A 13,646-nucleotide genomic window follows, 5' to 3' on the forward strand; every position below is an offset into this window, starting at 1 on the left:
CATACACTTAATGAGGCCTAGTGATGAGTTGTTAAGAACTTTCTATGAAACTGCTGCCCAAGCTGGGCATTACAGAACATTCTAGTTTAAATCAGAAACAGACATTTCTATTTGTCATTTTTTAGAATACAAAACAATGAATGAAAAACAATTAAATTACCTGTTTACTTTTAGATCTCTTAAGAAACTTTACTTTAAAATTTAGTTATTAACAAAACTTTGAAATCCTAACTAGCTTAAAATCTCATTTGGTACATATAATTAGATCAGGAACTTAATAATTGTACATGTTTTATATGTGTCTGATGTCCCTCAGAAATAAAAATTAGTGCTTTCTAGCGCAAACCTCCTGCAGCTGGCAGGGTTTGAACTCAAGACCATTATGATAACTGTATTAGTGCATACCACATGACCAGGCAGTCATCCAGCTTAGAATGAGTGTTGGCTGTTGTAAGTTTATTGTGTACTCTGTAATAGTGATCCTGAACCAACAGCTGTTTTTTGATTCTTATCAGAACTGACATAAACACAAACTATTGAAGGTGGCAGTAACATACAAATATTTGTTTACATAGCTATTACATAGTTTTCTTTAAAAAAATGTTCAATTAACATTTGTAAAATATCCTTTTTTTTTTAGATTTGTCTTGAACTGAACAATAAGGGATTTAGAGAGATTCCAGAAGGTGTGTTTGAGTTCCCCGACCTTAATTGTTTATTCCTAGTTAACAATGACATTGATCGTCTGCCAGACAGTTTTATCTATCTTGCTAATCTTGAGGCCTTAGTTCTGACTGGAAACAACATACATGTAATCAATAGACATATATTTGAATTGCCAAAGCTTCAAGTAAGTAATCTTCTATCTATATTAATGGTTAGTTTTCAGTGATATCTCATTGACATAGAATATGATAAAACTTAGACTTGTATACTGTTGTGAGGATTGAAAAATAGAATTTCATGACTCAAGAATACTATGTACAGAGGCAATAGGTTTCAAAATACAATTTAATATTGACATGTAGGTATTATGTGCATTATATTATATTTAGAGCCAATACACAGAGGACAGCAAGCATCTGTGCCAATGAATACTGGGTAGAGCTCAGTGAGAATATTCAGCTCGCAGCCCAAGTTGGCAACATAAGAGAGATGTACGAAGGAATCAAAAAGGCTCTCGAGCCCTCCCAAAACAAGACAGCACCTCTTAATTCAACCACTAGGGAAATTATCACAGACAAGTGCCAACAAATGCACAGATGGGTTGAACATTACTCTTAGCTCTACTCCACAACAAGCTCAGTCTCTGACTCAGCCCTTAAGGCTATCCTACAATTAACCACAATGAACGAGCTAGACAAAACACCCACCCTGTCAGAGCTCAACAAAGCCATAGACAACATGGCTGCCCGCAAAGCACCTGGATGCTAAAATTTTACAGATAATAGGCTGTCCACCCAAGCTACTAAATGTAATCGTATCTTTCCACCAAAATATGATGGGTACAGTGCAATTTAACGGTGCCAGTTCTGAAAGTTTCAGTATAAACAGCGGAGTTAAACAAGGATGTGTCCTGGCCCCAACCCTCTTTGGAATACTATTTTCACTGCTAATCCACAATGCGTTTGACAAAACCACCAAAGGCATCTATCTCCATTTCAGATTTGATGGCAAACTCCTAAATATCGCCAGACTGAGGGCCAAAACTAAAATCAGAGCCACCCTCGTAAGAGATATGCTATTCGCGGATGACGCAGCGGTAGTGGCGATCCTTGCGCGATCAGGTATTTCCAGCATCTTTACAGCCCTCAGACAACGCCGTTTGCGCTGGCTTGGACATGTTCGCTGGATGGATGACAAGCGCATCCCGAAAGTCATCCTTTATGGACAACTCGTGACTGGCACAAGAAAAACTGGTCGCCCCCACCTCCGTTACATAGATGTAATAAAACGTGACCTCAAATCAGTGAACATCAATACTGACGATTGGGAAGACATAGCTCTAGACCGCAACATATGGAGAGAGACAGTGACCAAGAAAGCTATGGACAGTGATAGTACATGGGTCTCAGCTCAGGAAGAAAAACATTCAATCTGAAAAACGGCCAGCTCCTCTACTACCGAAGCAAAAGCCACCTTAACCTGCGCTATCTGTGGACGGGAATGTCTCTCCAAAATAGGGCTCCACAGCCACATTAGGAAGTGTGCTCTGAGATGAACCACAGTCGTTCAACGACTGAAGGAGGCCAATGATGATGAATGATTATGTGCAGAAGCAATAGGTTTCAAAATACAATTTAAGATTGATGTGTTCTATGTACAGAGGCAATAGGTTTCAAAATACAATCTAAGATTGATGTGTACTGGAGTGATCGCTAAATGAACTTGTGTGATACCCGTGCTTGTAATCATGCTAGTATTTGTAATCTTGTTCGTATTATCATAGTCTGTGAATCGTGACCAGTCTATACTGTGTTAATGTGTGTATCAGTCGTGTTTTATTGAAATAAAGCCTTGTTTCTAAGGTTATGAGTTGATTTAGTATATTACATGTACTATGTACAGAGGCAATAGGTTTCAAAATACAATTTAAGATTAATGTGGGTGCTGAGGTCGAAATGTATGAAAACTATCCTTTATCATATTCTTATTTTCATATGGCAATGTCTTAAAATACTTAGTGGATCTTTATATACATGGCTAAAGCCTACAATAAAAAAAAAACAACTTAAAAAAATGTATTAATTAGAAAAAAAGAAAGTAGAAAGGATTTAAAAAAAAAAAAAAAAAATTTGTGAATGTGTCTTAAATAATAATTACACATTTTAGGTTCTAGATCTTTCAAACAATGAAATCTCCACTATTTCTCCTGAAATATCTGGGCTGCAGTCATTAACACAACTTTTACTTAATGGCAACAGACTGGAGAGTCTACCATACACCATTGGAGACATGTCACAGTTGAGAGTCCTCGGCCTGAATGACAACATTCTAACATCATTGCCAGACAGTATTGCTAAATTGGAGCATTTACAAGTTGGTAAAGCTAAGCTTAAAGTTAAAACATTCTTATGAACATTGTTAAATTTAAAAAAATAATCAACAAAATTAAATTGAGACTAAATAAGCTATTATTTGGCTTTTAAAATGACCTCAGTGTCAATTTTAATTTTTTTAAAAAGATGCATCCTAATTATCAAAGGATTGCAGATTTTTTTTTTCATGAGTTAATCAACAAGAGCCAAAAAAACAACTGTCTAATTAAATCCTTTAGAAAGATTATTAAAACCAGCACATAAAGTTTATATTGTTAAACTTATACAATTTCATTATAGAGCCTAAAATCTTCAGGATGATGTCAAAATTAATATTAAATTACTTTAAAATATGTAAATGTATTATATTCAGAACTTACTTTAGAGACTGCAAATTCTTATCTTTTTAAAGCAAAATTTGATCAACGCAATCAAAATTATCTGAGAATAAGTATGATTCCTTTAAAGGTTTAGCAATAAAGTAAAGTACCATTTTCAGACCTTACAATTTATAGGGCAAATGATGTAAAGGGATGCCCTAAAAATCCCAAAATTCAAAAACCCAGCTCCAAAAAACATGGGTTTCCAAAGTTTTATTGAATACAGTAACGCAAAACTCACTCAGATACTAAGCAAGATAGTTATACCAGTTCACAACACACAACATAGAACAGAAATACACAAATCCAATCTTCACTATGATTCAAACCCAAGACCCCTTCGTTCAGAAACCAAGTGTATTACCTCTCAGCCACCACACCCCTTTTAAAATGTATGGTGGGTGGATGATAATTATAAATTTATTCATGAAGTTCTTAACACTAAAAATGGGGAAACTTTTGGGTTATTTTTTTGTGTACAGATACTGGCTTTGGAAAGAAATATGCTGGAGTTTCTAAACCCTTCTGTGTGTAAAATTGAAAGTCTTCGCCGGCTGGGTTTATCAGGAAATAAAATGAGCAACCTTCCTCATGAAATTGAAGGAATGGTAGACTTGCAACAGCTTTTGCTAGATAACAACCAGTTTCAGTTTATACCTATTCAGGTAAGTGCAAATAAGTTGTTCACAACTTTTAGGGAAAAGTTGTTTTTATGGTTAGTTGTTTCTACTTTGGTGTGAATTATTTCAGCCTTTCAAAGCAACAAAAAATGTCCTTAATAAATCAATAAATCAGTTACAGCATATTTTGTGCTTGCATATTAAATAATATTTAATTTAAAACCTTTCAAATGATAGCTGCCTGGTTTGGCATATACATTCCTGAGTGTTGACATGATGATCCAGTCATTCTCTTCAGCCTGCAAGAAGTTATTTATTACAAATAAGCTGTCATTAGCTTCTTTATCCATTGATGAAGCTGTTGTGTGGCTAACAATATGACCATTTTTTTTTAAACATCTTTCCCAATTATAAACTGGGTAAATTCAAGGATTTATTATATACCTATACTAAGATAGCAGTAATGCCTGGTTGATATAGAATAGGACATAGAATATACTATGATAACCTTCACAAAGATTATCTCCAGTTTGGGTTCGATTTCTTAATTACTGACGCCCATGAACCAAACTCCTAGCTATAGGTCAATAGCTGCACTGCCTTGTGTGTGTCCCTGTAAGGCCAAGGAAGTAAACATTAACAGATAATCCAGTTTTGGAGTCCTGTAGGAGGGTGGGGTGGGGAGTGGTAAGACTCAGGCAAACTCCTGCAGCCATCTGACCCCAAATCACAATATTAGTGTTCCATCCCTTTTGATCCAGTCAGTGTGGAAGAGAGGCAAGTATTGACAATGTGGCAGCCCATCAAATTTACCGCCCAGCAATGGATAGGTCAATCCATCTCAAAAGATTCCTTTTAATAAATAATACAAAAGCTAAAGTCTGAATGGTTTCTTCCAGATTTTCTGGCTGCATGAACTGATTGAGTTGTCTTTTTCTGGGAACAAGCTGACACAGATACAGCCAGACATTGAGAACATGACTAAACTTAAAGTTCTAGGGTTGAACCACAACCAGCTGACCGACTTGCCCCATGAGCTCATGCAGCTGAACCAGATTGAAATACTGGGTACAGTCATACATTTAATACATTTATTTCTTAAATTATTTTCAAAAAACCAAGGAATAAATTGTCAGAAACACTTTAAATTCTGTTGAGGGATTTAGAGCTTTCCAGTGTAGACTCACCAAAACAGCCATCTTTTATCCTCTGCCTTAGTCAAACTCGCAAGGAGGGTTTGGGTGTGGATGGTGTTAATGTCTAGAATTTTTGTTCAAATCAATTATTTTGTTAGAAGAATGGAAAACAAGAAGAAATGTAAACAAAATTCTGGACTTTTATCCCAATGGGGCCATTTCTGTTTTGAAAAATACACAAAATTAGCCTATCAAGAGGGATGTAACTCTTAATTATAAAAAATGATAAAAGTTTTTTTTTTTTTTAATAAAAACAAATTCAAAATATAATACAGAAAAATAATCAATAAAAAACTTTAAAATAAAAAAAAAATCCAAATAATATATATATATATATATGTTTACTGCCTTTAAAATAAAAAAAGTTACAAAAATACTAAATTTCGCTGGTGGGGTCTTATACACCGGGGATTCAGGCTAGTTCTTTTCAAATATTAAAAAAAATAAATAAAATAGTTTAACATATCCAGTTTTCACTAAAAGATAGATATTCTTTATGCTTTCGTTCTTGTTCTGATTGCGAGCATATTGAGCTCTTCTTAAAGGAACTTTTTAAAAACTAATAATAGTGCCCCAACACATCCTACCTTATTCAAACGCATCAGGCCAATCCCATATAGAACACATCCTTTCGCAATAGGCACCAGTAAATTAATGCACTTTTATTGATTGTATATTGGAGATTTAATATAAATAGCAAATTGTTGTTTTTTAGTATATCCAGTGCACACAAAAAAAGGAAGTGTTCATAAGCTTATGTTTTTTTTTTCAAAGATTTAGGACAATTTTTGTGCACTTTTGAGCACTACAAAATCTAAATTTTCAAAGCTCTTCAGTATATAGCACAAAGAAATTTGAATAGGGAGGAGCCTTAAGACATTTGATAAAAAATGATTTAAAACTTAATTAAAAAACAAATGGGCAACTAACAAGCAGTGATAAAGTAGGTTTGATTTGAAGATCAACTGATTCACTTTGACATATGTTACTGTTAAAATTATAGATACATTTTTATTTTTATTTAGTAGTTGGCGAGAGTTAAGCTCTATTTGGCACTGTTTTGTTTATTAGGAAAATCCCCTACTGGCTTATAGATATTTGGTATTTTTTTGATGTTGTGAAAATATTGTTACAGTCTGAAATATCAGTGGCTTTTTTATTATGCCTATTTTGTTGCAAAACAATTTTTTTTAATTTGAAAAGGTTATTTTATGTTGTTTTTAAAGTAAGATATTTTGAACTCATATTTAAACAAATCTTTAGACTATTTAATGCAAATCAAAAACACATTATGCTAAAGATATTAAAGTGAAAATGTCCAATGCTTACAATTGTCAGAAAATCATTTACTAATGGACATTCATGCTGCTTGATATTGTTTTGAAGAGATAGCTTGTTTTATTTTTATAGTTTTTTTAAATTCTTTGAAACATAGCATAGACCATCTTACATATTTGTTTTTATTATTGCACTGTCTGGGCATATTGTCTTGACTGTAGGGAAAAAAAATTAGTTGGGGGGGGGGGGGGCTACTACAATAGTATGTATAAAATAAATTAATGTAGGCTTGACTCAGTTGCCCAAGCAATATCAAGCTTTAGCAAATAACTATTTTTTTGAACCCGCATCAGCTCTAGATAATAACTGTCTTAGGAGTCTATCTGAGGATATTGCTAACTTGTATTGCATGAAGGAACTTGACCTGGGCTCCAATAACCTAACAGAATTGCCAGACTCCATCAGTTTGTGCTGTAACCTGGAGGTAAAATGTTCTATGGACTTTTATTCATGTACAATTTGTATTGTTATCATCACAGGATTTATTAACATTTAGTTATCATCTCTTAACAAGAAATGAAAAAAAAAAGGTTTTAATAGTAATTTTGTATACTAAACTAAGTGAATAGGAGTGATCAAGGGATGTCTGTGTTACGACCTCTGCGCGGTGTTGATTCTTGACAATCTGTCTAGTGTAGATCTGACTGTAGGTAACGCTGAACTCAACACTTCAGTAACACCGGCGAAAGGCCGAAACAATCAAATATGTAGTCGACGCTGATATGTTGTTCTACAAATGTTTAATACTCAAAAAGGGAATCGTCCGATGTCAATAATGTCGTACTCAAGTCTCCTACTCTACAATAAGCGTCCTCCTTCTAGCGTCGTTTAGAGCGTTCTTCTTTTTAAAAGATCTGTCACGTCACTTGTCGCTAATTAAAACTTTACCCTATTCCCGAAACAAATAACTAATTCCTAACTAATTCCTAATCATGTCATAACAACTCCTCCCCCTCCCGCTAAAAAAAATTGCCTGTCAATTTTTTAATCTACTGTCTTAGTCTTACAATGTGCAAGGGCCAAAATGTAGGGAAACATAAAAGACAACACAACTTGAGTCTTGATTGCGGTTTCAACTTCTCTTTCTGTGTCCACAATCAAGTTCCTCTGAACACATATTTCCCTCAAGTGTCACTAACTGATACTGTCCACTGTGATGTGCCATAGGTGACCGCAGACATAGTTCGTTTGCGCTGACACTATCGGTGTGTCTATCTATACTTCATCACATTACGTTCCAGAGGTTACACCGCTTTCCCTCACACGTCAGGACAGACAATTTACCTAATATGACAAATTGACATTTATCAATGCTCGTTCTCCCACTATACACCTAACGTTCTTTCGGGCATTTACAAGTGTATTTTATTTCCTCTCTCCACTTACTTGTCCCCACACGACCTAACTCTTTACTGATGTATGATCATGATCAACTACAAAGAATAAATTATAAAACTTACTTTTTCGTGATGTAACTACATCGTCGCCTTATAAATGCCCTTTCTATTCATACAAACATACATACAATTCATACATACTACCCGAACTCAATAACCAACACGAGTTAATCTAATAATAACGCAATAGCATTTATACTATAACATAAATATCCTATTCAAAAATACCTTAACACAACCTAATACCCATCTAACTATGACTACTAGTTACGTCAATCAATGAAGAATGAAATAATTAAACTAACATCTATTTACATATTTATAGACATACTATGGTCGTAGAGCGTTATGTCATATCCGCTATCTGCCCGAGCAATGCATTTGTTCTCTCCAACTGGAGTTTACATCTCTTCTTACTCCACTATAGCCCGCGTGTGGCCTTCTACCTCGGTATGACTTGCGATTACCGCTACCACAGTCATCTCTTCTGTCATCACTATCGGATACAGACCTATGCCTCCTATCCGAACTCGCAATCTTCTGTTTAGACTGTTCTGCCCTACTCCAACAGTCTTTAGCGATGTGCCCATGTTTATGGCAATTAAAACAAATTCTGTCCTTTCTAGGTTTGTTTCGCTTATTGTTGTCATACCTGCTTCTCCAACTTCTAACCTGCTTGTCAGAAGCGGCTCTGACACCTGTTACATTTCCAAGTAAAACATCTCTAGATAACCTCGGCATGGCTACACCTTCGCAATACCCTGTGTATAATGGAGATCGAAGGAACACTTTGCATGCTTCGAATCTCTTAACTGCGCCGTCTGCCAACCTGACTGATTTGGTATATCCTAAATAATCCTTAGATTTAACTAATCCCCCTCTAACCGCGAGTGTACTGCTAGCTGTGTCCCGGATCACATTTACCTGTTTATTATTTAGCATGCCTGGATATAGTTTAAATCTATCTTCCCCACAATCAACGTAGTTAATTTCTTCTTCTGGTTCACTATGTCCACTATCACGATCCCTGTCTTGGATGCTCCTTACAAAATTAACCCTATCTGGTGGCCGATTATCCCTCTCTTGTCTACGGTTTTCTTGATTACCTCTCCTATCACTAGTGCCACTATTACCCTGTGCATTTCTATTGCCAGCTCCATTCCCTCTATGTTTCTTACACTGGTATGCCATGTGTCCCTTTTCCTGACAGTTAAAACATGTAACATCCCTAAAGTTTCTATCACCCGCTTTAGGTCTATCTATTCTCCTATCATAACTTTCTCTGCCATTGTTTTCCTTTTCCCAGGATCTATTCTTTATGCCATCATAACTATCCCGACCATTGTTTCCACGTTCCCTGGACCTATCATTTCTCCTACCATAATCCCTATCATTACCATCATTTCTTCTACCATAATCCCTATCATTGCTATCATTTCCCTTTACATAACCTACCAGGTCAATGACTTTTCTGTGGTCGCTAACTGAAAGTGGGTTGTTTGGGTAAGCATTCTTAAAGATCCTAATAATTTCTACCAAGTCTTCAATTACCTTCGGGTTTCTTTCTTTTACAAAGGACTGTAACTGAGGGTCGCACTTATTGATAAAGTTATCAATCAAGATAAAGTTCCTCAACCCCTCGTAGGTGTTCTCTACATTCTCGAATCCGAGCCACTTGCTGAAAAAATCTTTTTCTGAGTTGATGGTCGTTTGTGGGTCAACTTGGCTGGATGGAGTGTTTTCGTAATACTTTTTTCGGAACGTTGCCGCGTTGTGCCCGTATGCGTTTAGCAGTTCCTTCTTTAGCACCTGATAGCTGTTTTGCATCGAGTGGTCATGGTTTTGGCAAATCGTGAGGGCTTTCCCATGTACGAAGTCCAACAAGATTTCGGACCACTCCTTCTCCTGGACATTAAACTTTGCAAGTTTAATTTCAAAGCGTTTCAGATAGTCGCCGATGTCGTCCTTGTCTTCCGCAAAAGGTTGGATTTTCTTCTTCATCCATGCGGCGCTACTATGGCTTTCTATGTTGGCACTATTGTTGCTGTTTCCTTCGGTGGGCACACTTACACCAGCCTCTATCCTCATCTGTTCTACTTGAATTCTCACTTTTCTGTCCGCCTCTTCTTTTTTCTCCCTCTCTAAACGTTCCGCCTCTCTAACCTTTTCCCGCTCTATGCGATCTGCTTCTTCCTTTTCTTTTTCTCTGCCTCTAGCTTTCTCTCTCTCCAAGCGTTCTGCTTCTCTAATTTTTTCCTTCTCCAAGCGTTCTGCTTCTCTAATTCTTTCCTTCTCCAAGCGCTCTGCTTCTCTAATTCTTTCCTTCTCCAAGCGCTCTGCTTCTGTCGCCACCATCTGCTGTACATAAGCAGTTAGTTCTTTGCCGCGCAGTTCTAGTTCTGTCTTAGCTTCATGAATTAGCTTTTTTCTAAATTCTTCCAGGTCGTAACCTGAAGTAGCTGCCATATTACCTTTGTTACTTTACCTCGCTTTTTATTTAAATTATCTTACACACAGGCCTAATAGCTTCTATTACCTATGTTCTATAAATCAAATTACCTTTTGAGCGTAACCTCGCTCCGCGGCTACCTAATACCTCTTGATTCAAATAAATTAAATTCGCCACTCTACCCTCGGCGTCTAGACTACCAACTCCGACTTCTAATAACTTCTGTACTTTCCAAGATACACTTAGTATCCTTGGCACCAGTGTGTAGGCGTGTAGGCTACACCCTGACCCGACTGAATACGATGTGCGACACACGCACACTCCACCGACTACGTGTTACTCAACACGAGTCGCCGGTAAATAGACCAACCTGTCTATTTACAAATACTAAAATTACAAATGGGCAATCAGGCTTCACCTCGATTGTTCCCCAGATCTAGTCTAGATTACGCTAGATCTTAGTTACTTCTTACCTGCTTTCACAGCCAGGAGTGTATATAACTTACAACTCATACAAATAAACTAGGAAAATAAACCTAAATACGTTAAACACCAAACTATAGATCTAGTTCTAATGAATGCGACTTTCGTCTGACAGTAAGACTTAAGACGGGAGTATTACAAACAATTAATACACAACGTTACTACAACAAAAAAAATGCTTAACTAAATGATCCACATTCACACACAGGACGAATTAACAGCTAAACGTATATCTGGACCTCTTGCTAGATTACACCTAATTTTAAGGATATCCCCAATCCACCACGATTTAACCTGGTAGTGATAATCTAGCGAGAGGTCACTTCCCTACAGACTCTAATTAATCTAAGGAGAAAGTAGTTAAATAACACTTGACTTATCTGTCTAAGAAGCGGCGATAACTCCACAGTCAGTCTCGGGTCCACTCTTCCTACGCTAATGTCTGTCCCGGCGGCAAGGCTCACGGCGATGTCTTCCCTAGCGGTGAGATAAGGACAGCGAACGTTTCGGCTCTCCAAGGTCCTTCGGTACTGGTCTGCAACGGCTCCGGTTCTTCGGTGGTACGGCGTCTGGTTCTGGTTCACGGTGATCTGTCGTCTGGCTCCGGTTCGTCGGTGACGTAGAGTCTGGTTCCGGTTGCTGGTTCCAAGGCAAGTACGGTGGTTCCAGGTGGTCGTCTGTCCAAAGTGAAACTGGAACGGTCCAACAGTTGACACAGCGACAAAGTTAAAGTCCAGTGCTAAAATACCGGCTATCTGGCTATCTAACGTGTAGCACAGATTCAGCCGAGACGTAGATCAAATTAGCACTACTGTACTTAAGTGCCGTAGGCAGTAAGATGGCTCCTACGTCAAAAGTTCTTTGGCGGGCGTGACCTCAACGGTCGATCTTGGCCTTGCAGAGGTGACCTTCACGTTCGTTCTCAAGATGCCGGGCAGGCGATATCTCTTCAGTACGGCTTCGACAGGACGGTTTTCTTCCCTTCAGCAACTGTAGCCTCCTCGAAACCGAACTACAGGCTTCAATACGATGCCCCAACGTATGGGCGTTTACAAATTACAAATGTAGATCTAGATCTATGTTTCGTTACCTCCTAGGTCTACGAGTCCAGGATCTCACTGGCTTTCCTTCGCCGACGTGGCTGTATAATCAGGGTCTAGCTGCAGACTAGGCCGATGACGTTAACTTCTGCCTCCTCCTAACAGAGGGCTTCTATTCTTCTTGATGTTGCTGCCAGTGAGCTCCGAGTCAGGGGTCGCCACGTTGTTACGACCTCTGCGCGGTGTTGATTCTTGACAATCTGTCTAGTGTAGATCTGACTGTAGGTAACGCTGAACTCAACACTTCAGTAACACCGGCGAAAGGCCGAAACAATCAAATATCTATTCGACGCTGATATGTTGTTCTACAAATATGTTTAATACTCAAAAAGGGAATCGTCCAATGTCAATAATGTCGTACTCAAGTCTCCTACTCTACAATAAGCGTCCTCCTTCTAGCGTCGTTTAGAGCGTTCTTCTTTTTAAAAGATCTGTCACGTCACTTGTCGCTAATTAAAACTTTACCCTATTCCCGAAACAAATAACTAATTCCTAACTAATTCCTAATCATGTCATAACATCTGTGAGGTATGTGCTAGAACTAGTTGCTTCAGTGGCTCTTAAAAAATCAGTGTAAGACAAAAAAATGCCTGACTAAAAAACATGCTAAAGAAATAGTAACATTGAGCGATAGATGTCTGAAAACTTTTGTTAATTTTTTTCAATGCCTGTTGTTCCATCAACTTAGAAAACGTTTATTAATTGTGTTAAATACATTCAGATGAACAAAATCTAGGTTTTGCATCTAAACTCTCCAATTAAATATGAGTTTATTTGTCACCGGTACTAAAAAACATTGAACTGAACATTTTTTTCTCCAATTAATGTTAAGAATTATTTTGATTCTGCAATATATTTTGCATGGCTTTATAAAGCGTTGCAACATTTTATTGTTACACCAATAGTGCACAATTTAAAAACAATGAAAATATTTACAGAAGATTTCTGCCTATTCTAATAAACTGAACAAGGAAGAAAAAATTTATTTGAGCTATCCTTTTTTTCTTAAAACCATTCAGTTGGCTTTCAAAATATTTCAATATTTAAAAAAACTGTAAATACTTTCAATAGCTTTAGTATACTGTTTATTTAATTGGTGAATGTATAATATGCTTTTTTTTCCCCTTAGCCCTTTTTCTTTCATGTAATTGTTCCTTTTTATTTGTGGTTGAAATGTGCTTCTATGTTGTAATTTGATCTCTTTTTCTACCAGGCTTCAAGTTCTAATTTAAAACCAATGTTCTATGTTAAGATTGTTGTGTTTGCACAATGTTAGCCCCCAATAAATACCCCAAAAGCTCATCTCACTTTTTTTTTCTTTGATGTCAGTCAACCAATTGTATCTTTTTTTAAAAAAACAGATTTTAAGTGTAGTAAACAATCACCTAACCAAACTTCCCATAGAGCTTGGCACCCTGCAGAAGCTGCACACTCTTCTTATATCACAGAATGAATTCACATCCATCCCTGTATGTGTTGGGGCCCTGAGAGTGCTGCAGGTTCTGGCAGCTGAAGACAATCAAATAGAGGAAGTCCCTGAGACTTTTGCAGGTCTGTTGTTCCTCAAACATTTCAATCTGAGTGTCAATCGAATCAGTAGTTTTCCCCTGGCTATTTGTAAGGTAGGTGGTGTATATCAATAATA

General features: G+C 37.1%; 1 protein-coding gene across 3 annotated transcripts in view; it reads left to right on the forward strand.

Annotated features, from left to right (window-relative positions):
- Positions 1 to 13,646, forward strand: part of LOC106062036 (leucine-rich repeat and death domain-containing protein 1-like) — a 36,455-nt gene that overhangs the window by 19,494 nt on the left and 3,315 nt on the right. For all 3 annotated transcript variants that reach the window (XM_056014637.1, XM_056014638.1, XM_056014639.1), the window contains exons 3-8: positions 641 to 850; positions 2,833 to 3,039; positions 3,901 to 4,083; positions 4,938 to 5,106; positions 6,866 to 6,996; positions 13,363 to 13,623. In XM_056014637.1, coding sequence (XP_055870612.1) covers positions 641 to 850; positions 2,833 to 3,039; positions 3,901 to 4,083; positions 4,938 to 5,106; positions 6,866 to 6,996; positions 13,363 to 13,623 — 1,161 coding nt within the window. The remainder of the gene's footprint in view (positions 1 to 640; positions 851 to 2,832; positions 3,040 to 3,900; positions 4,084 to 4,937; positions 5,107 to 6,865; positions 6,997 to 13,362; positions 13,624 to 13,646) is intronic.

The sequence above is a fragment of the Biomphalaria glabrata genome, chromosome 16 (genome assembly GCF_947242115.1).
Source record: "Biomphalaria glabrata chromosome 16, xgBioGlab47.1, whole genome shotgun sequence".
Taxonomy (NCBI): domain Eukaryota; kingdom Metazoa; phylum Mollusca; class Gastropoda; family Planorbidae; genus Biomphalaria; species Biomphalaria glabrata.